The 22843-nt window shown below is 39.8% G+C and overlaps 1 protein-coding gene across 1 annotated transcript in view; it reads left to right on the forward strand.

Moving 5' to 3' along the window:
* The first annotated feature begins 7194 nt into the window (after positions 1 to 7194).
* LOC110297408 (NACHT, LRR and PYD domains-containing protein 5) overlaps positions 7195 to 22843 on the forward strand; it is a 50453-nt gene continuing 34804 nt past the window's right edge. The window contains 8 exon segments of the mRNA XM_085842478.1: positions 7195 to 7271; positions 14737 to 14867; positions 17290 to 17367; positions 19281 to 19361; positions 19963 to 20043; positions 20518 to 20538; positions 21272 to 21283; positions 21286 to 21327. Of these exon segments, the coding sequence (XP_085698604.1) occupies positions 7195 to 7271; positions 14737 to 14867; positions 17290 to 17367; positions 19281 to 19361; positions 19963 to 20043; positions 20518 to 20538; positions 21272 to 21283; positions 21286 to 21327 (523 nt within the window).

Raw genomic sequence — 22843 nt, forward strand, 5'->3', positions numbered from 1 at the left:
GACCTAAAGGATTTGTTTCTTGGAGTTACAGAGTGTCCTCTGATTATTTGTGGATCAGATAGCAAAGGGAAGCCTGAGAGACCTTCAGATTTAGCATTGCATGGAAATTAATTCCCAGTTGGAGACCTCTATGCACAGGAGAACATGGAAATAAAATAAAAATAGATAAGAGAAGACCCCACAGTCCCTAGATTCTATACTCAGGCCTCCACATGAATTTCTCTAGACTTCTTATATAATATGAGGCTAATGCCTCATGTTGAACTGATGAACAGTCCACAAAGCGTAGTAGTAACTGAACCAGCACCCTGATGTCTGAGCAGTACTTTCCCCATGTCCTCTATGATTCTTGAACTCCTATGGATCTCTGTATTCACACCTATGTTGAAAACTTGCAAACTTCTCCTGTATTTTCTCAAGGCCCTATACCCATCAAGCTGGGCCTTTGACAAGCCTCTACCTCCAAACCCACACAAACCATCTCCTGAATGCTACCAGAGGATCTCCTCCACAAGGGCCTTCTCTCTTTCACGAATGTAAACCCAACCAATCCTACATATCATACACAAACTTTATTCACAAGACCAACTCACCAGATAACCAGGAAGTTATTATGCCTTGCTTGAATCATCCCTCTCTGTGTTTGACCACTACAATAATGACCAGGATATAAATGTATCTCTTATTTCCTTTGATGTAACTGTCATCTTGGAGTCTTTCTGCTGAATAACTCATATTTTAAAGCTCTTCCTGAACCCTGTCTTGCTGGTTCAATTCAACTGTTTTGATTCAATCTTCTTTGCAATCTGACTTATTTAATCTACCTTCTGTTAGCTTATCATTGAATTTCTCTGCTTGTCCCTAAACTAACTGTCAATTAGTGCTAGTCTTCTGCCTCTTTCTTATTCTCTGGCTTCAAGTGCCTGTGCTGACATGCACTGAATAAACTCACAGACAGAAAAACTCAACTCCACTGACCTGATCTGCACTCAGGGCACTGACTCTCAATTAACTCAACTCACTCAACTGCCTCTCTCTGGTATATTCTCAAGTAGCTATACTCCTGAGTGTTTGATGCATCCTATCTCTGACTCATTCTGTCAAATTTTTCTCTAATTCATTACTTTCTCTTTCTCTCAATTAAATGTCATTGTGTGCAATTAAATGTAGGTGCTAAAGTGTTGTACTTCCCACCTTAGTTAAATTGTGGTCTACTATGTCCAAACAGCTTTACTAACCTCAGCACAAAACAGAGGAGTCTTTTTTCTTTTCAATGCTTCATCTTCTCCATCTGATCTCAGGAGCCCAACAGCCAATCTTTAACCTTAGGAATGCCACATAGTCATGCTGACCCACCGATTCTGAACTTTGTATCATACCTTTCCACCTGGTGTGCATCAGCTTCCACATATCCCAAGGAAAGAAGCTCGATGTGAAAATCACCTGTGTTTCATCCTCCCTGCCTGGTATTCTGGCGAACCAGGATACTCCAAAGAAAGAAGTGAAAAACTGAACAAAACTCAAGAGTTCCAGCCAGAGTGATTAACGTGTTGCAAGTCTGTGTTCCAGACAGACCACACAGACATAGAATGTCTTTGAATCTGCTCAGAGAGAGCCCCCATATTGTTGGATTAAAATTCCTTGACACCAGGGCTTAAATATATTACCCATGAAAGAATCTCAAAGGTCTGCCCAGTCTTTAGATCCTCTGACCTTGCGGGCCTGTGTCAATTTCCTCCTGTGTCAATTAGTTCAAGGCTCTTTCTCACTTTCTTTTCCATTAGATTTCATGTGTCTGGTTTTATGTTTAGATAATTCATCCACTTGGACTTGAGCTTTGTGTACTGTGTCTAATATGTCTCTATATTCATTTTTAAGTGTACAGACTTCCAGTTACACCTGGACCATTTATAGAAGGTGCTTTCTTTTTTCCATTATATATTTTTGGTTTCTTTCTCAAAAATTAAGTGTCCATAAGTGTGTGGTTTTATTACTGCATCTTCAATTCTATCTCATTTTTCAACATGCCTATCTCTGTCCTAACACCATACAGTTATTTTTATCACTATTTCAGTGTAGTCTAGCTTGAGGTCAAGGATGTAGATTCCCCCAGAAGTTCTTTAATTTCTGTTTTTTTTTTTTTTTTTTTTTTTTTTTTTCTGAGACTGGGTTTATCTCCATGTCCCTGGATATCCTGGAACTCAATTTGTAGACCAGGCTGAACTCGAAATCATAAATTAGCCTGCCTCTGCCTCCTGATTGCTGGGATTAAAGGCATGTGCCACCATGCCAGGCTTTCTTTAATTTCTAAGAATTATTTTTGTAGCCAGGCTTGGTGGCACACGCTTTTAATATCAGCACTTGGGAGGCAGAGGCAGGCGGATTTCTAAGTTTGAGGCCAGCCTGGTCTACAGAGGGAGTTCCAGGACAGCCAGGGCTACACAGAGAAACCCCGTCTTGAAAAAACAAACAAACAAACAAACAAACAAAAGAATTTTTTTTGCTATTCTTGGTTTTTTGTCTTTCCAGATGAATTTGAGAATTTCTCTTTAAAGAATTGTGTCAGTATTTTTTGGGGGGTTGCATTGAATCTGTAGTTTGCTTTTAGTAGGATGGACAGTTTTACTATATTAATTCTGCCAATGCGTGAGCATGGGAATTCTCTCCATAATCTGAGATCTTTTTTTGATTTCTTTCTTGAGAGACTTGATGGCATTGTCATATAGATCTTTCATTTGTTTGTTTAGAGTTACCCTAAGATTTTATATTATTTGTGGCTAGTGTGAAGGATGTTGTTTCCTAATTTCTTTCTCGGCCTGTTTATCATTGGTATAAAGAAAGCTAATGATTTATTTGAGTTAATTTCACATTCAGTCACTTTGCTGTTTATCAGATGTAGAAGTTCTCTGGTAGTATTTTGGGGGTCACTCATGGACACTCTTATATCATCTGCAATCAGTGATGCCTTTATTTCTTCTTTTCCATCTCCTTGATCCCTTTTTATTGTCTTAATGCTCTAGTTAGAACTTTGAGTACTATATTGAATATATATGGGGAGAGTGTGCATCCTTGTCTTGTCCCTGATTTAAGTGGGATTGCTTCAAGTATCTCTACATTTAATTTGATATTAGATGTTTGTTTGCAGTCATTTGCTTCTAGGACGTTTAGGAATGGGCCTTGATTTCCTGATCTCTCCAATAAATCCATCCTTGATTGACTTAAATTCTGTATTAGAGATACCCTGAAAGGTAAAGGAAGGTGTTTTTTTCTGGATCCACACGCCTAAATTTAAATTTATTCTCTGAAATTCCAACTTTAAAATTCTTTTCTGGAAAGTTACTTTTGAATTCTGCTCCCACTTGACTTCCTGCAGATTCACTTGACTGTGACTTTGAGCCCCCTGTGAAAGCTGAAGGAGCTTCATGTGGTTTATGAGTTAGTTGGCTTGGAGGCTTCAAAAGTCACACATTTTTGGAAAGAGCTCTCATTTTGTACAGAATAAACAGCACACTTCCACTCTCAACAAAACTGGGACATGGCTCTGGGAGAAAATTCACAGATAAGTACACCTTTTGACAAAACTGACTAAAGAGCACAGAGACAGTATCCAAGTTAAGAAAATCATAAAGGGGAGACATTACAGAAACTGAGGAAATTCAATGAATCATGAGATCTTGCTACTAAAGCCTATATGCAGCAAAACTGGAAAATCTAAAAGAAATGGGATAATTTTCTAGACTGACACAACCTACAAATGTTAATCAACATCAGCTAAACTATCTAAAGAGCTCCACAACACCTGAGGAAACAGAAGTAGAAATCAAAAGCCTGTCAGCTAAAGAAATACAAGGACCAGATGGTTTTTTTTGCAGAATTATACCAGACCTTCAAAAAAAGAACTAATACCAATACTCCTCAAACTATTCCACAAAACAGAAACAGAAAGACCACTACCTAACTCATTGCATGAAGCCAAAGTTACTCTGATACCTAAATGATAGAAAGGCCCAACAAACAAAGAAAACTTCCGACCAAATTTGCTTAGGAATAGCAATGCAAAACTACTCAATAAAATTCTCTCAGAACAAATTTAAGAACGCATTAAAAACATCATTCACTGTGGTCAAGTAGGCCTCATCCCAGGAAGGAAGGGATGTTTCAGTATACAAAAATCCATCAACACAATCCACTATATAAATAAGCTCCAAAAATTTATATGCCCATATTTTTAGATGCCTTAAAAGACATTGAAAATATGCAACACCTTTTCCTGTTATAAGACATACAGAGATTAGGATTTCATTGCACGCACCTAAATATAAAGCAATCATAAAGAAACCAACAGCCAACATATAACTAAATAGACACATGAAGCCATCCCACTAAAATCAGGGACAATCAACGCTACACAAACTCTGCCTATATATTCAATATAGCATCCACAATTCTTGCTAGGGAAGTAACAGAACAATAAGAGGTAAAAGGGACACATATTGGAAAGGAATAAGGCAAAATATCATTATTTGCAGATGACATGATAAGATAGGATGCAAAAGCAACCACCAAAATTCTACCAAAGAACACCTACAGATGAAAAATTATTTCAGGAAAGTGGCTCATTATAAAATTAACTCAAATAAATCAGTACTATTCCTTTATACAAATAATAAATGTGCTGAGAAACTACTTAGGTAATCTACATCCTTTCAGAATAGCCTCAAGTAATATAAAACATCTTGGTGTAACTCTAATCATGCAAGTGAAAGATCTAAATGACAAGAAGTACACATCCCTTAAGAAAGAAACTGAAGATCTCAGAAGATGGAAAGATCTACAGTGCTCAATTATAGGGAGGATTAACATGGTGAACACAGTCAACAGCCATCTACAGATTCAAAGTAATCCATATCAAAATTCCAACAAAATTATTAACAAACATGAAAAGAAAAATTTTCAACTTAATATGGCAAATCAAGAAACCTAAGTTACCCAAAGTTTATCTCAATGATAAAAGAACTTCTATGGAAACCATCATCCCCGACCTCAGGCTGTATTACAGAGCAGTAGTGATAAAAACCTCATGGTATTGGTATACACACAGACCTGTTGAGAAATCATATACAATTGAAGGTCTTGAAATACACCTACACTGCTGTGCATACTTGATCTTTGACAAAGAACCCGAAGACATACAGTGGGAAAAGAGAAAGCATCTTCAACAAGTGATGCTGGCCTAATTGGAGTTCTGCCTGTATGTGAATGCAAACTGATCCATATTTGTACATCTTATCTTATTTATCATCTTATACAAACCACGAGTCCAAATAGATCAGGGATTTCAACATAAAACCAGATACACTGAATCCAATAGAAGAGAAATTGGAAAATAGCCTTGAACTCTGTGGCACAGGGGAAATTTTCCTGAAAAGAACACCAATGGCTCAGACTCTAATATCAAAAATGACAGATGGAATCTCATGAAATTTAAAAGCTTCTGTAAGGTAAAGGACACTGCCAATAGGACATCTTCACTAACCCTACATTTTTTAGAGGGCCAATATTCAAAATATATAAAGAATTCTAGAAGTTAGATTTCAAAAGCTAAATAATGCATTCTTCTTCACTGAGGCCTCAAGTCTCTCAAGGATCAGACTAATTTTCATCGAGTGAGGCCAGTCCAGGCAGTCCTCTACTACTCATGTGCTGGGGGTCTCAAACCAGCCCATGTCTGCTACATGATTGGTGGCCCAGTCTCTGGGAACTCTTAGGCATCCAGATTATTTGAGACTGCTTTCCTTCCTATGTGGTTGCCCTCCCCTTCAGCTTTTTCAATCCTTCTCCTAATTCAATTAGGGGTTCCAGATGGTTGGGATAAGTATTTGCATATGCCTCAGTCAGCTGCTCTAGGGCCTTTCAGAGGACAGGCATGCTAAGCTCCTGTAAGCACATCATAGCATCAGTATGACTGTCAGATATTGGTAGCAGCACATAAGATGGATCCCAATTTGGGCCGACCACTGGACCTCCTTTTCTTCAGTTACTTTCCTATTTTTGTCCCTATAGTTCTTTTAGGCAGGAACAATTTGGGGTCAGAAATTTTGACATTTGCAGTTGGTAACACTATCCTTCCACTTGAGGTCCTTACTATCTACTGGAGGTGGACTCTTGGAGTTCCCTCTCCCCACTGTTGGACATTTTGGATAAGGTCACTCCCATTGGGTCCCGAGAGTCTCAAACCTCCTCTGTAGAATTTTCCAGAGGGTCCCTGTACATTCTAAACACAGAGGCTGCATACTTCCTTTGATTCTTCTGGACTTCCTGTCTTCTCCCAATGGCTGGAATATGAATCAGTAAAATTATTTTAAAAATTGGGTACAAAGGTAAACAGAATTCTCAACAGAGTAATATCAAATGGCAGAGAACACTCAAAGAAATGTTTAACATCCTTAGTCATCAGGGAAATGAAAATTAAAATAACCATAAGATTCCACATTACAGCAACCAGCATGTCTCAGATCAAAGACTCCAGTGCCAGCACATGCTGTTTAGGATGTAATGAAAGAGGAACCTGAAGACCTAGTAATATCACTCCTGGTCATATACCTAAAAAATGCTCTACTATACTGAAAACACAGGTATTCCACTATATTTATAGCAGCCTTATTTGTAATAGCCAGAAACTGGAAACAACCCAGATGTCCCTCAATTTAAGAATGGATACAGAAAATGTGTTTCATTTACAAAATGGAGTACTATTCAGCTATAAAAAAAACAAGGACATCATGAATATTGCAAACAAATGGATTTAACTACAAAATATCTACCTGACTGAGGGAGCACAGGCCTAAAAGTGTATGCATGGTAGATACACACGTATAGGTGGATATTAGCCATAAACTACAAAATACCTTGGAGAGAGACCCTAAGAAGTTTAAAAAAAGGAAGGAAGCAGTGAGTATACTATAATCCCTCTTCGAAGGAGGAACAAAATAATAACAGGATATGGAAGGAATGAGGGGAACTGGTGGGAGGGTGAAGGGCAGAAATGGGGGAAGAATCCAGTATGGGAGAAGACAGGAGAGAAGCCCAGTGGGTGAGGAGAATGAATGGAAATATGCAGCTGCAGGAGTTGGGTGAAACCTCTAGAAAATACCAGAGACCTCGAATGTGAGAGGCTTCCAGGACTCAATTGGTATGAGCTTTGCAGAAATGCTCAATAGTGGTGAGATGGGACCAGAAGAGTTCACCTGCAACCACGGCCCTCAGTGGAGGTATGGAGCCACCAGCCTACCTTCAAAAATTTTGACACAGAATTTTTCCTGTCTTAAAATTAAAGAGGTAAAATTAGAACAGAGACTGAAGAAAAGGCCATTAAGTGAATAGCCCAACTTGTAATCTATCCCATATGCAGGCACCAAAACCTAATACTATTACTGATGTCTGGTTGTGCTTGCAGACAGGAGCCTAGCATGACTGTCCTCTACTAGTTGCTGACTCAGACATGTATAGATATGTACATCCAACTACTGGACTGAGATCATTCAGGGACCCCTACTTAAGAGCTAGGGGAAGGCATGAGGAATCAAAGGGGATGGTAAACCCATAGGAAGATCAACAGTGTCAACTAACCCTGAACCAGAGACTAAATCATCAACCCAAAAGCATACATGTGCTGCTCCATACTTCCTGGCACATAGTAGCAGAGGACTGCCTTGTCTGGCTTCAGTGGGAGAGGATCTGCTTGATCTGTAGATCATTGATGCCCCTGGTAAGGGGAATATGGGAGGGGTGTGTAGTGTCAGGAAGAATGGAGAAGTGAGGGCTGGGAGCATATGGGGAGTAAAGATAGAGGAGCACCATCTCAGAGCCAATGGTGAGGGGTGATAAATTGAAGAACTCTAAGAGGGGGAATCAGGATGGGGGGCAACATTTGGAATGTAAATAAATAAAATGATTTAAGAAAGAGAGATAGAGAAAGTGAGAGAGGGAGAGAGCAAGAAAGAGAGAAAGCACATGACATTGCATGGGTACAATGTGTGGTAGAACTGCAGATTGGTTCTAATGTGATATTTTCTTTCTTTTATTGTTAATTATTTATTCCCTTTTCACCTAAATATCACCAATTTGTCCTCCCAGTCTCCACATTTCCCACAACTTCTCACCCCATTCTCTCTTTCTAGTCTCCCCTGAGAAGAGGGAGACCCAATTGAGGATCACTATACCCCAGTACATCAAATTTCTGCAGGACTAGGCTTATCCTTTCCCACTGAGGCCAAGTAGGACATCCCAGCTAGGAAAATGAGATCCACAGATACAACACATATTGAGGGACAATCTCCCCTCTAGTTGTTTGGGGACATGCATGAAATCCAATTGCCTATCTGTTACATATGTGCAGGGTTTAGGTCTATCCCAAGGTAGCTCTGGGTTTGTGCTTCTGTCTCTGGAAGCCCTCAAATATTCAGGTTGTTGACTCTGTTGCTCTTCCTCTGGAGTTCCTATACCCTTCAGAGCCTTCAATCTTTCCCCACCCTTTCTAGTAGAGTCCCTGAACTCTATTCAGTGTTTGGTTCGATTCTCTGCCTCTGTTTCAGCTACTGGATGGAGCCTCTCAGAAGAAAGTTATGCTAAGATCCTGTGTGCAAGCATAATGTTGTTAGGGATTTAATCTTATCCATGGAATGAATCTCAAATTGGGCTGGTTTTTTGCTCTCTGGTCCATCTTTGTCCTGAATTTCTTTTAGACCTGACAAATTTTGGGTAAAAAATTCCATGGGTTGGTTAATGTCCTTATTCCTCCACTGAGGTCCCTCAGAAATCAACCAAAAAAAAGTATTGTGTTGGAGCTCTGTGTGTAAAATAGCACCATATTTACTAGCCAGTCTACTGTGTGGTGGGACATGCTATAATCCCAGTTTCTCAGGGTCATCATCAACTATCCATCAATTTTGAGGCCCATTTAGGATATAAAAGGCATGACATAAAATAAAAGTTTTGGTAAGAATTTTTTTCAATAGAAAGTACATTGGTCAAGTCTTCTACAATATAAATTTTCAGGCTTATAACAAGATCAATTGTAGGACCAGTGTATTTGTAGAAGCCAAAGAATCTGGATAAAGACTGGGCAGGGAAGGGTAAGGACTTTATTCCCAGCACCTGAGAGGAAGAGGCAGTTCTTTTGTGATTGAGTTACCACACTCAGAATGATGCCCTCCAGGTCCAACCATTTGCCTAGGAATTTCATAAATTAATTCTTTTTAATAGCTGAGTAAATGTACCACATTTTCTGTATCCATTCCTCTGTTGAGGGGCATCTGGGTTCTTTCCAGCTTCTGGCTATTACAAATAAGGCTGTTATGAACATGGTTGAGCATGTGTCCTTCTTACCAGTTGGAACATTTTCTGGTACATCACAAATTTTACCCAAAAAAACCCTCCTCCCCAACTTGTTTCTTTGTCATGATGTTAGTGAAGGAATAGAAACCCTGACTAAGACAAGTTCCAAGGAGCTCTGACAGTACTAATTAGTTCATATTGTTGTTTCTTCTATGGGATCTCAGTCCCCTTCAGCTCCCTGGGTATTTCTCTTGCTCCTTAATAGGGGATATTGTGCTCAGTCCAATGGATGACTGAGCATCCACTTCTGTATTTGCCAGGCACTGGCATAGTCTCACAGGAAACAGCTATATCAAGCTAATGTCAGCAGGCTCTTGCTGGCAACTGCCTAGTGTCTGGGTTTGGTGGGTGGTTTATGGGGTGTATTGCCCAAGTAGGGCAGTCTCTGGATGGTCATTCCTTCGAGATCTGCTCTGAATTTTGTCACTGTAACTCAATCAATGGGTATTTTGTTTAAAATCATAAGAAGGAGCTAAGTATCCACACTTTGGTCTTCCTTCTTCTTGAATTTCATGTGTTTTGCAAGTTGTATCTTGAGAATTCTAAATTTCTGGGCTAATATCCCTTTATCAATGAGTGTATACCATATGTGTTCTTTTGGGATTGCATTATCTCACTCAGGATGATATCCTAAAGATCCATCCATTTTCCTAAGATTTTCTTAAATTCATTGTCTTTAGTAGCTGAGTAGTATTCCATTGTGTAAATGTACCCACATTTTCTGTATGCATTCCTCTGTCGAGGGACATCTGGGTTCTTTCCAGCTTCTCTCTATTATAAATAAGGCTGGTATGAACATAGTGGAGAATGTGTCCTTATTACCAATGGAACATCTTCTGGATATATGCCAAGGAGAGGTATTGCAGGATCCTCCGGTAGTACTATGTCCAATTTTCTGAGGAACTGCCAGAATGATTTCCAGAGTGATTGTACAAGATTGCAATCCCATCAACAATGGAGGAGTGTTCCTATTTCTCCACATCCTTGCAGCATCTGGTGTCACCTGATTTTTTTAAATTAGTCATAGATGCGGAGAAAGCATTTGACAAAATCCAACACCCATTCATGATAAAAGTCTTGGAAAGATCAGGAATTCAAAGCCCATACCTAAACAAGATAAAAAGCAATCTACAGCAAACCAGTTGCCAACATCAAAGTAAATGGTGAGAAGCTGGAAGCAATCCCACTAAAATCAGGGACTAGAGAAGGCTGCCCACTTTCTCCCTACCTATTCAACATTGTAGTTCAAGTCCTAGCCAGATAAATTCGACAACAAAATGATATCAAGGTGATACAAATTTGAAAGGAAGAAGTCAAAATATCAATTTTTTCAGATGATATGATAGTATATATAAGTGACCCAAAAAATTCCACCAGAGAACTCCTAATCAATGCTGAACTTGTCTCAGGTTCCTAGTATGATGGGCATTGTCAGAATCAGGAGCAGTCCTCGGGAGGTCAGCATCTTCCACACCATCCTTGATTAATATCTTGTGGGTGAGTCGTTCTGGCAGCCAAAATGGGTTGTCTTCACTCTGTGGAAAAACACAGACAGATCCCCTGGATCTTATTAAAATAGGATCCGGGCCTCTCCACAGACCAGATACGACATCCTTCCATTTCACCATTTCTTTTGGTCTATCAGGGTCTGCGCTATGTCGATCAGCTGCAGAGTGACCTTGCTCGTCAAGATTCAAAAAATTAAGTGTGAAGAGTGCCATGGATACAGCTACTCTTGGCACTGAGGGCAGAGTCTCATCAACTCCCCCTTTTTGTTTTATAAAATAAGACTTGAGTGTACGGTGGGCACATTCCACAATGCCTTGTCTTTGAGGATTATAAGGAAGACCAGTCAGGTGAATGACATCCATTTGATGACAAAATTTCTGAAATTTAGTAGAGGTATATGCTGGCCCATTATCAGTTTTAAGGATTGTGGGCTTGCCCCAATCACTCCAAGCTTCTAAACAGTGCTGTATAACATGAGAGGCTTTCTCACCTGTTAAAGGTGTAGCAAACATAACACCAGAGCAGGTGTCAATGGAAACATGTAAATATTGATTTCTTCCAAAGGAGGAAATATGAGTGACATCCATTTGCCAGACCTGTAATGGCCTGATGCCTCGGGGGTTTACCCCTGCATGAGGAGTAGGCAGAAATTGACAACAGTTTTGACATTGGGTGACAATGTCACGAGCTTCTTTCCTGGTTAACGTGAAACGGCGGTGTAATGTTTCAGCCGTCACGTGGAATCATTTATGAAACTCCCTTGCAGCCTCTGCCTGGGAGGGCAGAGCAGCAGCCACAATTCTAGTGGATTTGTCTGTGGATTTCCATATATTAAACAATCCCTACATCCCTGGAATAAAACCAACTTGGTCAGGATGGATGACTGTTTTAATGTGTTCTTGGATTCGGGTAGCAAGAATTTTATTGAGTATTTTTGCATCGATATTCATAAGGGAAATTGGTCTGAAGTTCTCTATCTTTGTTGGATCTTTCTGAGGTTTAGGTATCAGAGTAAATGTGGCTTCATAGAATGAGTCGGGTAGAGTACCTTCTGCTTCTATTTTGTGGAATAGTTTGTGAAGAACTGGAATTGGATCTTCTTTGAAGGTCTGATAGAACTCTGCACTATACCCTTCTGGTCCTGTTTTTTTTGTTGTTGTTGTTGTTGGGAGACTATTAATGACTGCTTCTATTTCTTTAGAGGACATCGGACCCTTTAGATTGTTAACTTGATCCTGATTAAACTTTGGTACCTGGTATCTGTCTAGAAATTTGTCCATTCCATCCAGGTCTTCTAGTTTTGTTGAGTATAGTTTTTTATAGAAGGATCTGATGGTGTTTTGGATTTCTTCAGGATCTGTTGTTATGTCTCTCTTTTCATTTCTGATTTTGTTAATTAGGATAATGTCCCTGTGCCCTCTAGTGAATCTGTCTAAGGGTTTATCTATCTTGTTGATTTTCTCAAAGAACCAGCTCCTCGTTTGGTTGATCTTTGAATAGTTCTTCCTTTTTCCACTTGGTTAATTTCACCCCTGAATTTGATTATTTCCTGACATCTACTCCTCTTGGGTGAATTGCTTCCGTTTTTTCTAGAGCTTTTAGGTGTGTTGTCAAGCGGCTAGTGTGTCCTCTCTATAGTTTCTTTTTGGAGGCACTCAGATCTATGTGTTTACCTCTTAGAAATACTTTCATTGTGTCCCAAAAGTTTGGGTATGTTGTGGCTTCATTTTCATTAAACTCTAAAAAGTCTTTAATTTCTTTCTCTATTCCTTCCTTGACCAAGGTATCATTGAGAAGAGTGTTGTATAGTTTCCACGTGAATGTTGGCTTTTCATTATTTATGTTGTTATTGAAGATCAGCCTTTGTCCATGGTGGTCTGATAGGATGCATGGGAAAATTTCAATATTTTTGTATCTGTTGAGGCCTGTTTAATTACCAGTTATATGGTCAATTTTGGAGAAGATAACAGGTGCTGAGTAAAAAGTATATCCTTTTGTTTTAGGATAAAATATTCTTTAGATATCTTTTAAATGCATTTGTTTTATAACTTCTCTTAATTTCACTGTGTCCCTGTTTAGTTTTTGTTTCCATGATCTGTCCATTGATGAAAGTGGAGTGTTGAAATCTCCCACTATTATTGTGTGAAGTGCAATGTGTGCTTTGACCTTTACTAAATTTCTTTAATGAGTGTGGCTTCCCTTGCATTTGGAGCATAGATAATCAGAATTGAGAGTTCCTCTTGGAGGATTTTAACTTTGATGAGTATGAAGTGTTCCTCCTTGTCTTTTTTGACAACATTGGGTTGGAAGTTGACTTTATTAGATATTAGGTTATTTCTTCAGACCATTTGCATGGAAAATTGTTTTCCAGCCTTTCACTCTGAGGTAGTTTCTGTCTTTTTCCCTGAGATGGGTTTCCTGTAAGCAGCAAAATGTTGGGTAATGTTTGTGTAGCCAGTCTGTTAGTCTATGTCTTTTTATTGGGGAATTGAGTCCATTGATATTAAGAAAAAGTAATTGTTGCTTCCTATTATTTTTGTTGTTAGAGTTGGCATTCTGTTCTTGTGGTTGTCTTCTTTTTGGTTTGTTGAAGGATTACTTTCTTCCTTTTTCTAGGGCGTGGTTTCCATCCTTATATTGTTTGTTTCCGTTATTATCCTTTGAAGGGCTGAATTCATGGAAAAATAATGTGTGAATTTGGTTTTGTCATGGATTACTTTGGTTTCTCCATTTATGGTAATTGAAAGTTTGGCTGGGTATAGTAGGCTGGGCTGGCATTTGTGTTCTATTAGTGTCTGTATAACATCTGTCCAGGATCTTCTGGCTTTCATAGTCTCTGGTGAAAAATCTGGTGTGATTTTGATAGGTCTGCCTTTATATGTTACTTGACCTTTTTCCCTTATTGCTTTTAATATTCTATCTTTATACATCTGTTGTTCTGATTATTATGTGTCAGGAAGAATTTCTTTTCTGGTCCAGTCTATTTGGAGTTCTATAGGCTTCTTGTATGTCATGGGCATGTCTTTCTTTAGGTTTGGGAAGTGTTCTTCTATAATTTTGTTGAAGATATTTGCTGGTCCTTTAAATTGAAAATCTTCATTCTCATCTACTCCTAGTATCCGTAGGTTTGGTTTTCCCATTGTGTCCTGGGTTTCCTGGATGTTTTTAGTTAGGATCTTTTTGCATTTTGTATTTTCTTTGATTGTTGTGCTGATGTTCTCTATGGAATCTTCTGCACCTGAGATTCTCTCTTCCATCTTTTGTATTCTGTTGCTGATGCTCCCATCTATGCTTCCAGATTTCTTTCCTAGGGTTTCTATCTCCAGCTTTGCCTCAGTTTGGGTTTTCTTTATTTTGTCTACTTCCCTTTTTAGGTCTTGAATGATTTTATTCAATTCCATCACCTGTTCGGTCATGTTTTCCTGCAATTCTTTAAGGGATTTTTGTGCTTCCTCTTTAAGGTCTTCTACCTGTTTTGCAGTGTTCTCCTGTATTTCTTTAAGTGAGTTATTAAAGTCCTTCATGATGTCCTCTACCATCATCATGAGATATGCTTTTAAATCCGGGTCTATCTTTTCGGGTGTCCAGCACTGGGTGGGGTGGGAGTGCTGGGTTCTGTTTATGGTGCGTGGTCTTGGTTTCTGTTAGTAAGATTCTTATGTTTGCCTTTTGCCATCTGGTAATCTCTGGAGTTGGTTGTGATTGTTGTCTCTGGTTAGAGCTTGTCCTTCAGGTGATTATGTTAGCCTCTATTAGCAAACCTGGGCCACTAACTTTCTCCTAAGTTTCAGTGGTCAGAGTACGCTCTGCAGGCAAGCTCTCCTCTTGCAGGGAAGGTGCCCAGATATCTGCTGTTCAAACCTGCCTATTGGCAGATGCTGTGTTCCACTCACCAGAGGTCTTAAGGTCCCATGTAGAGTCCTGTGGGGACCTTGTGGGAGTCTGCAGACTCTGTGCTCAAGGTGCGTTGGTGCTGGCGCTGACTGGAAGGGACTTGTAGTCTACCTCTTTTTTATTGGGGAATTGAATCCATTGATATTAAGAGTAATTAAGGGAAAGTAATTGTTGCTTTCTATTTCTATGCTTTATTTTTTGTTGTTAGAGTTAGCATTCTGTTCTTGTGGCTGTCTTCTCTTTGGTTTGTTGAAGGATTACTTTCTTCCTTTTTCTAGGGCGTGGTTTCCATCCTTGTATTTTTTTTTTCTGTTATTATCCTTTGAAGGGCTGAATTCATGGAAAAATAATGTGTGAATTTGGTTTTGTTGTGGAATATTTTGGTTTCTCCATCTATGGTAATTGACAGTTTTGCTGTGTATCGTAGGCTGGGCTGGCATTTGTGTTCTCTTAGTATCTGTATAACATCTGTCCAGTATCTTCTGGCTTTCATATTCTCTGGTGAAAAGTCTGGTGTAATTTGATAGGCCTGCATTTATATGTTACTTAACCTTTTTCCCTTATTGCTTTTAATGTTCTATCTTTATTTAGTGCATTTGTTGTTCTGATTATTATGTGTCAGGAGGAATTTCTTTTCTGGTCCAGTCTATTTGGAGTTCTGTAGGCTTCTTGTATGTTCATGGGCATCTCTTTCTTTAGGTTTGGGAAGTTTTCTTCTATAATTTTGTTGAAGATATTTGCTGGTCCTTTAAATTGAAAATCTTCATTCTCATCTACTGCTAGTATCCGTAGGTTTGGTCTTCTCGTTGTTTCTGGATGCTTTGAGATAGGATCTTTTTGATTTTGTATTTTTTGATTGTTGTGCCGATGTTCTCTATGGAATCTTCTGCACCTGAGATTCTCTCTTCCATCTCTTGTGTTCTGTTGTTGATGCTCACATCTATATTTCCAGATTTCTTTCCTAGGATTTCCTATATCAAGAGTTGCCTCACTTTGGGTTTTCTTTATTGTGTCTACTTCCCTTTTTAGGTCTAGTATGGTTTTATTCATTTTCATCATTTGTTTGGATGTGTTTCCCTGTTTTTCTTTAAGGACTTCTACCTGTTTGGTTGTGTTTTCCTGTTTTTCTTTAAGGCCTTGTAACTCTTTAGCAGTGTTCTCCTGTATTTCTTAAGTGAGTTATTAAAGTCCTTCTTGATGTCCTCTACCATCATCATGAGATATGCTTTTAAATCCGGGTCTAGCTTTTTGGGTGTGTTGGATCACCAGGACTTGCTGAGGTGGGAGTGCTGCATTCTGATGATAGTCTTGGTTTCTTTTAGTAAGATTCTTACGTTTGCCTTTCACCATCTGGTAATCTCTGGAGTTGGTTGTTATAGTCGTGTCTGGTTAGAGCTTGTTCCTCCCGTGATTCTGTTAGCCTCTATCAGCAGACCTGGGATCCTAGCACTCTCCTGAGTTTCAGTGGTCAGAGCACTCTCTACAGGCAAGCTCTCCTCTTGCAGGGAAGGTTCACAGATATCTGGCGCTTGGACCTGCCTCCTGGCAGAAGATAAAGGCCTCAAACAGGGCCTGTCCCAGAAGCTGTGTCACTTTGGCCTGTCCCAGAAGCTGTTAGATTCTGTAGTCCACACTCTTCACCTGCGCAGACCTGTCTCAGAGTGAACTGGGAACCAAGATGGCTCCCCCAGGTGCCCCGACAAAGCTGTCCTGTGAGGGGTGGACACCTCTTCTCTGGCTGGGAAGGTGCCCGGATGTCTGGAGCCCAAAATGGGGTCTGCCTCAGTAGTTGTGTGGCTTCTGCCTGTCCCAGAAGCTGTTAGCTTCTCTAGTCCACACTCTTCACCTGCATAGACAGTCTTGGAGGGATCTGGGAACCAAGATGGCTCCCCCAGGATGCTTTCTCGCCAAGATGTGTACACTTAAAGCCACATGTTTTATAGGCTTTGATCTGAGAAATTATAACCCTGAATCCTAATGGGTGTCCATGCAGAATTGGAGTTTGGTTACCCACATCAGTGTCTCAGAGCTACATGTAATTCAGGCTCCAAGAAATCCCACACATCTGTCCTTTGCTGGCACACACAAAACTGAAGACACCTGTAAATACAAGTTTTACTTACAAGATCATTAAATTCTAATAGCAAGCTGTTAGTACAGGTCTAAAATTTGAAGGCACTGAGATGACTAACCAAGGACAACCCTTAATGCCTATAACCCAGCACCTCATAGTCACACCTATCCTAAGGCACTCAGAAGAACTAGTGTAGAATGCTCATGTTAGATTGCAAATGGGAGCACCTTTGCCCACCTATTTCGGCTGTTTTACTGAACTTGTGAGGCAAAGGACCTGATATCACAGACTACATGGAACATAATCTGAGCAGGGACTTACTTGCCTTAATCCTTTATGTAGTTTAGACATGAAGTATTCTTATACCAAGCAGAGGACAATGAGACTGACTTATTAACTCTTCCTCCCTCTTGAAGAAAGAAAAATGACTTCTCCAGAAAACGATAGTAAATCAATCCAGAAAGACTAAGGACCAGAGGTTGAGCAGACATCAGGTTTGCTGGCAGGGTCGAGTGGAAAGATGGGTACACATGAAGCCACATGCTCTATAGGTTTTTATCTCAAGAATTAGAACTTTGAATTCTCATGTATGTGCATGCAGTTTTGGAGTTTGGTTACCAGCACCCACATCAAGTTCTCAGAGCTACATGTAAGTGCGGACGAAGAAATCCAACACCTCTGTCTTCTGCTGGCACGTGGCTCATACATACCCACACATAGACATGTTATTACAAGTTAAAAATAAGTCTTTGCTTTAATAGTGGATATTTCCTGAGGAAAGAAACCTAATATTGACCTCTGGCACCTACTTTACATGTACACACACATTTAAGACTGATTGCATACCACACAAATATGTACATGAATACTTCTACATTGTTGAGATAGAGGTCTGGAAGGGTTATTTGGGTTTCTGAGCCTTAGTGGACTGTTCTTTATGCCTGTCCTCATACAGCTATCCCTACTTGCTTAAGTGTTTTCTTTCAGGGTACATTACTGTATTTGTCAGCAAGTTTTGGAGGATGGGAGTTCTTGGTTCAAATGATTCCAAAATGAATTTTAAAATAGCCTTATAAATTTCTTGGAGGTAAATGATCAGCTATGCTCTTTATAGTGACTGCATAAAGTTGCATCTGTGTTTGGGTATAAAGCTGTTATTAATAAGGCTGTATCTTGAAGCTTGTCTTGTTCAGTCATATAAAGGTTTCCTGAACTCTAGGACCAGAATTCAATTGACAGGCTATCTAACTCTGCCTGCTAAAGGGGTTGTGGCAATAATACCACCACCAGGAAAGCAGAGACGGGAAGATCACTTGGCCACTTTTCGGTTCAGGTTTCAGCTACTACTTGCCAGCTTATATCTTTAAGTCTAGTTTCAGGGAATCTGCTCTCTTGTGGTCTCAGAGGGCACAGCCTACACAGGTTACAGGGACATGCATACAGGCAAGGCATTCTTAAAGATATAGACATTTTTAAACATTAAGATTGTGAGTGAGCAAGAAAGACATGGAAAGTCAAACTCTGGTCCATATGTGTACACACAAATGTGCACATGGACTTGCTTGTCTACACAGAGAGAGCTCTGATAACCAAGCAGAGGACAAGCTCCAACAGAAAAGTTACTCCAAATGCTAACACTTCCTCAGGAGCCGCTACCCAATTTCTGATTCAATTTTAAGTGTCTTGATATTGCACAGGTAGCCATAGCTGAGTGTCTTCATATGCCCAACAGCTGTATTATGTCCAGGGAACAGCAGTTCACAGCTTCTCTTCCGATTCTCTGTTCCCTAAGGGTGGGGGAGTTGATAAAATGGTATCTCAGCTTTGAACAAAAAGCAAAGTCATGTTCCTTCAAGGAACCCACATTCACGTGGCTCAGAACTTCCCTTAAAAATGGTTCCATATAGTTTGCTGTCCTCTTCTGGCCTGAAAGGGCACATGTACACATACACAGACATGTACAAATTTTTTTCAACAAAACAAAACAAAAACAAGTAGGTGCCTACAGAGGAAAGAGACCACGTGCATGCACATGAACACACACAAAGGGAGAAGATAGCTCTAATTACAAGTATTAAGCGAATAGGTATGTACACAGTTCTGAAATTGGGTGGCATTAAGGTAGACTAATGAAGATGAACTAACCCTTAAATCCTGTGACCAATACCTCATTGTGTCACCTAAGCTATGCCACACAGAAAACTAGTGCAGAATGTACATGTTATGTTCCAAATGGTGTGTATCTTTGCCTATGTCTGCTGCTTTTTTGTACTTCTGAGGCAAGGGCTTGACATCACAGACAACTAGGGGCATGAACTAAGTAGAGGCTTGCTTTAAACCCCTTTGTAGATTAGACAGATCGAGTAATTAGACTGACTGACTTATTAACTCTTCCTCTCTGTTGCAGAAAGCACAATGTCTCCTTCAGAAAATGACAGTAGAGCAATCCTGAAAGACAATGGATCAGAAGAAGTGGAACAGACTTCAGGTTTTCAGGCTGGGTAGGGGTGTACAGATGGGTATACTTAAATATACATTTTATTGGTTTTGATTTGAGAAATTAGACCCAAGAATTCTAATATGTGTGCATGCAGGATTGGAGTTTGGTTATCCACATAGGGTTCTCAGAGCTACATGTAATTCAGGCTCCAAGAAATCCCACACATCTGTCCTCTGTTGGCACACACAAAACCGAAGACACCTGCAATTATAAGTTTTATTTACAAGCTCATTACATTATAATAGCAAGATGCTAGAACAGGTCTGAAATTTGAAGGCATTGAGGATGAGTAAGAATAACCCTTAATGCCTATAACCCAGCACCTCATAGTCACACCTATCCTAAGGCACTCAGAAGAACTAGTGTAGAATGCACATGTTATAGGTTGAAAATGGGAACACCTTTGCCTGCCTATGTCGGCTGTTTTAATGAACTTGTGATACAAAGGACCTGACATCACAGACTACATGGAACATAATCTGAGCAGGGACTTACTTGCCTTAACTCTTTATGTAGTTTGGACATGAAGTATTCTCATACCAAGCTGTGACAATTAGACTGACTTATTCATTCTCCTTCTCTGTTGTAGAAAGCACAATATCTCCTTCAGAAAATGACAGTAAAACAATCCTGAAAGACCATGGATCAGAAGAAGTGGAACAGATGTCAGGTTTGCAGGCTGGGTTAGGGTGTAGAGATGGTTATACTTAAATGCATATTTTATTGGTTTTGATCTGAGGAATTATATTCCAGAATTATTTATTATTTATTTATTTATTTTATTTATTTTTTTTTGAAACAGGGTTTCTCTGTGTAGCCTTGGCTGTCCTGGAACTCATTTTGTAGACCAGGCTGGCCTTGAACTTAGAAATCTGCCTGCCTCTGCCTCCCAAGTGCGCCTCCATGCCCGGCTCCAGAATTACTTTTAAACAATTTTTATTAGATATTTTGTTCATTTACATTTCAAATGCTATCCTGAAAGTCCCCTATACCCCCCCCGCCCCACCTGCCCTGCTCCCCAACCTACCCACTCCTGCTTCCTGGCCCTGGCATTTCCCTGTACTGGGATATATAATCTTTGCAAGACCAAGGGGCCTCTCTTCCCAATGATGGAGAACTAGGGCATCTTCTGCTACATATGCAGCTAGAGACATGAGTTCAGAGGGTACAGGTTAGTTCATATTGCTGTTCCTCCTATAGGGTTACAGACACCTTCAGCTCCTTCGGTAATTTCTGTAGCTCCTCCGTTGGGGGCCCTGTGTTCCATCCAATAGATGACTGTGAGCATTCACTTCTGTATTTTCCAGGCACTGGCATAGCCTCACAAGAAGACCACAGAATTCTAATATGTATGCATGCAGGATTGGAGTTTGATTATCCACATCAGGTTCTCAGAGCTACATGTAATTCAGGCTCCAAGAAATCTCACACATATGTCCTCTGCTGGCACACACAAAGCCGAACACACCTGCAATTATAAGTTTTATTTACAAGCTCATTACATTCGAATAGCAAGCTGTTAGAACAGGTCTGAAATTTGAAGGCATTGAGATGACTAACCAAGGATAACCCTTAATGCCTATAACCCAACACCTCATAGTCACAGCTATCCTAAGGCACTCAGAAGAACTAGTGTAGAATGCACATGTAGAATGCACAATCTAACATGTAGTTAGATTGCAAATGGGAGCACCTTTGCCTGCCTATGTAGGCTGTTTTACTGAACTTGTGAGGCAAGGGACCTGACATCACAGACTACATGGAACGTAATCTGAGCAGAGAATTATGTGCCTTAATCCTTTATGTAGTTTGGACATGAAGTATTCTCATACCAAGCTGTGACAATTAGACTGACTTATTCACTCTCCTTGTTGCAAAAAGCACAATGTCTCCTTCAGAATATGACACTAAATCATCCTGAAAGACAAAAGATCAGAGCAAGAGCAGACATTAGGTTTGCCAATAGGGTGGGGTGTAAAGATGGCCACATTTAAAGCCACATGCTCTATAGGTTTTGATCTTAAGAATTAGACCTTTGATTTCTTATGTATGTGCATGAAGGTTTGGAGTTTGGTTTCCAGCATCCTCATCATGTTCTCAGAACTATGTGTAATTCTGGATCCAAGAAATCCAACACCTTTGTCCTCTACTGGCACAAGGCTCTCATTCATACCCACACATAGACATGTAATTACAAGTTAAAAATAAGTTATTAATAGTGAATGATTTTTTGAGGATGGAAACCTAAGGTTTATCTTTCATATCCATATCAATATGCACACATGTTCTTGACACCTATGACATATCTCATACTGTATATGCACAAACCTTTCAAATTTACCTGATAGTAATGTTGAGTGCTTCAGCCCCAGTTGAATGTTATCTGTGTCTATCCTCTTACCACTATCCCCACTGGCTTTAATGTTGTTTCTTTCAGGGTATATGACTCTTTATATTGGTCTACAAGATTGTGGGTGAGGGATTTCTTGGTTCCATTGATACTATCATGAATTTAATAGCACCTTGACAATTTCTTTTTGAGGAATGATCAGCAAGGCTCTTGATATTGACTGCATCAAATTGCATATGTGTTTGGGTACATTGCTGTTGTCAATAAGGTTGAATATTGAAAAGACAATAAAATAGTCAAAGAAATGTTTCCTGCACTAGAACCAAAGTTCAATCCTCAAAATATTCTGGTGAGGGGAGCATGCGCCTTGCGCATTTTGCCTAATGGCACTTGCCAGTTCCATCCATTTTACTGAATAAATAGAATTCCATTAGTATAGCCAGATGGTAGTAGCTCACTCCTTCAATCTTGGCACTCAGGAGGCAGAGATGGGTTGATCTCTGTGAGTTTGAAGCCAGCCTGGTCTACAGAGCAACTTCCAGGACAGCCAGAGCTACATGGAGAAACCCTGTCTCAGAAAAAATATCCATTGTAAATGTCATTATTGTTTCATTCCTTGTGTTGCCTTGCAATATTCTATCGTTAATCACAGCTCTCAAGAGGCAAAGGAAAGTGGATCTATATAAGTCCCAGGCCATTCAAGTTTACATAGTGAAATATAAGTAAATTCATTCCATTGTAGAGCTGGAGAGATAGTACAATTGTTAGAGTAATTGCTGCTCTTGTAGAGGTCTGGGGTACAATTCATAGCACTCATTGAGCAGCTTGCAACTATCTATAACTCCAGTTCCTAGAAATTTCAGGCTACTTCTGACCTTTTCAGACACCAGGCATACATATCCTATACATACATACATACATACATACATACATACATACATACATACATACGTGGAAAATGCTCCCTACACCTAAATTTTTTCTCAATTTATTTTATATTAGATATTTTCTTCATTTACATTTCAAATGCTATCCCAAAGCCCCCTCTACTCCCCCTGCCCTGCTCCCCAACCAACCCAATCCTGGTTCCTGGCCCTGGCATTCCCCTGTACCGGGGCAT

Source organism: Mus caroli, unplaced genomic scaffold, assembly GCF_978045245.1.
Source record: "Mus caroli unplaced genomic scaffold, Mus_caroli_1 scaffold_8, whole genome shotgun sequence".
Lineage (NCBI taxonomy): Eukaryota > Metazoa > Chordata > Mammalia > Rodentia > Muridae > Mus > Mus caroli.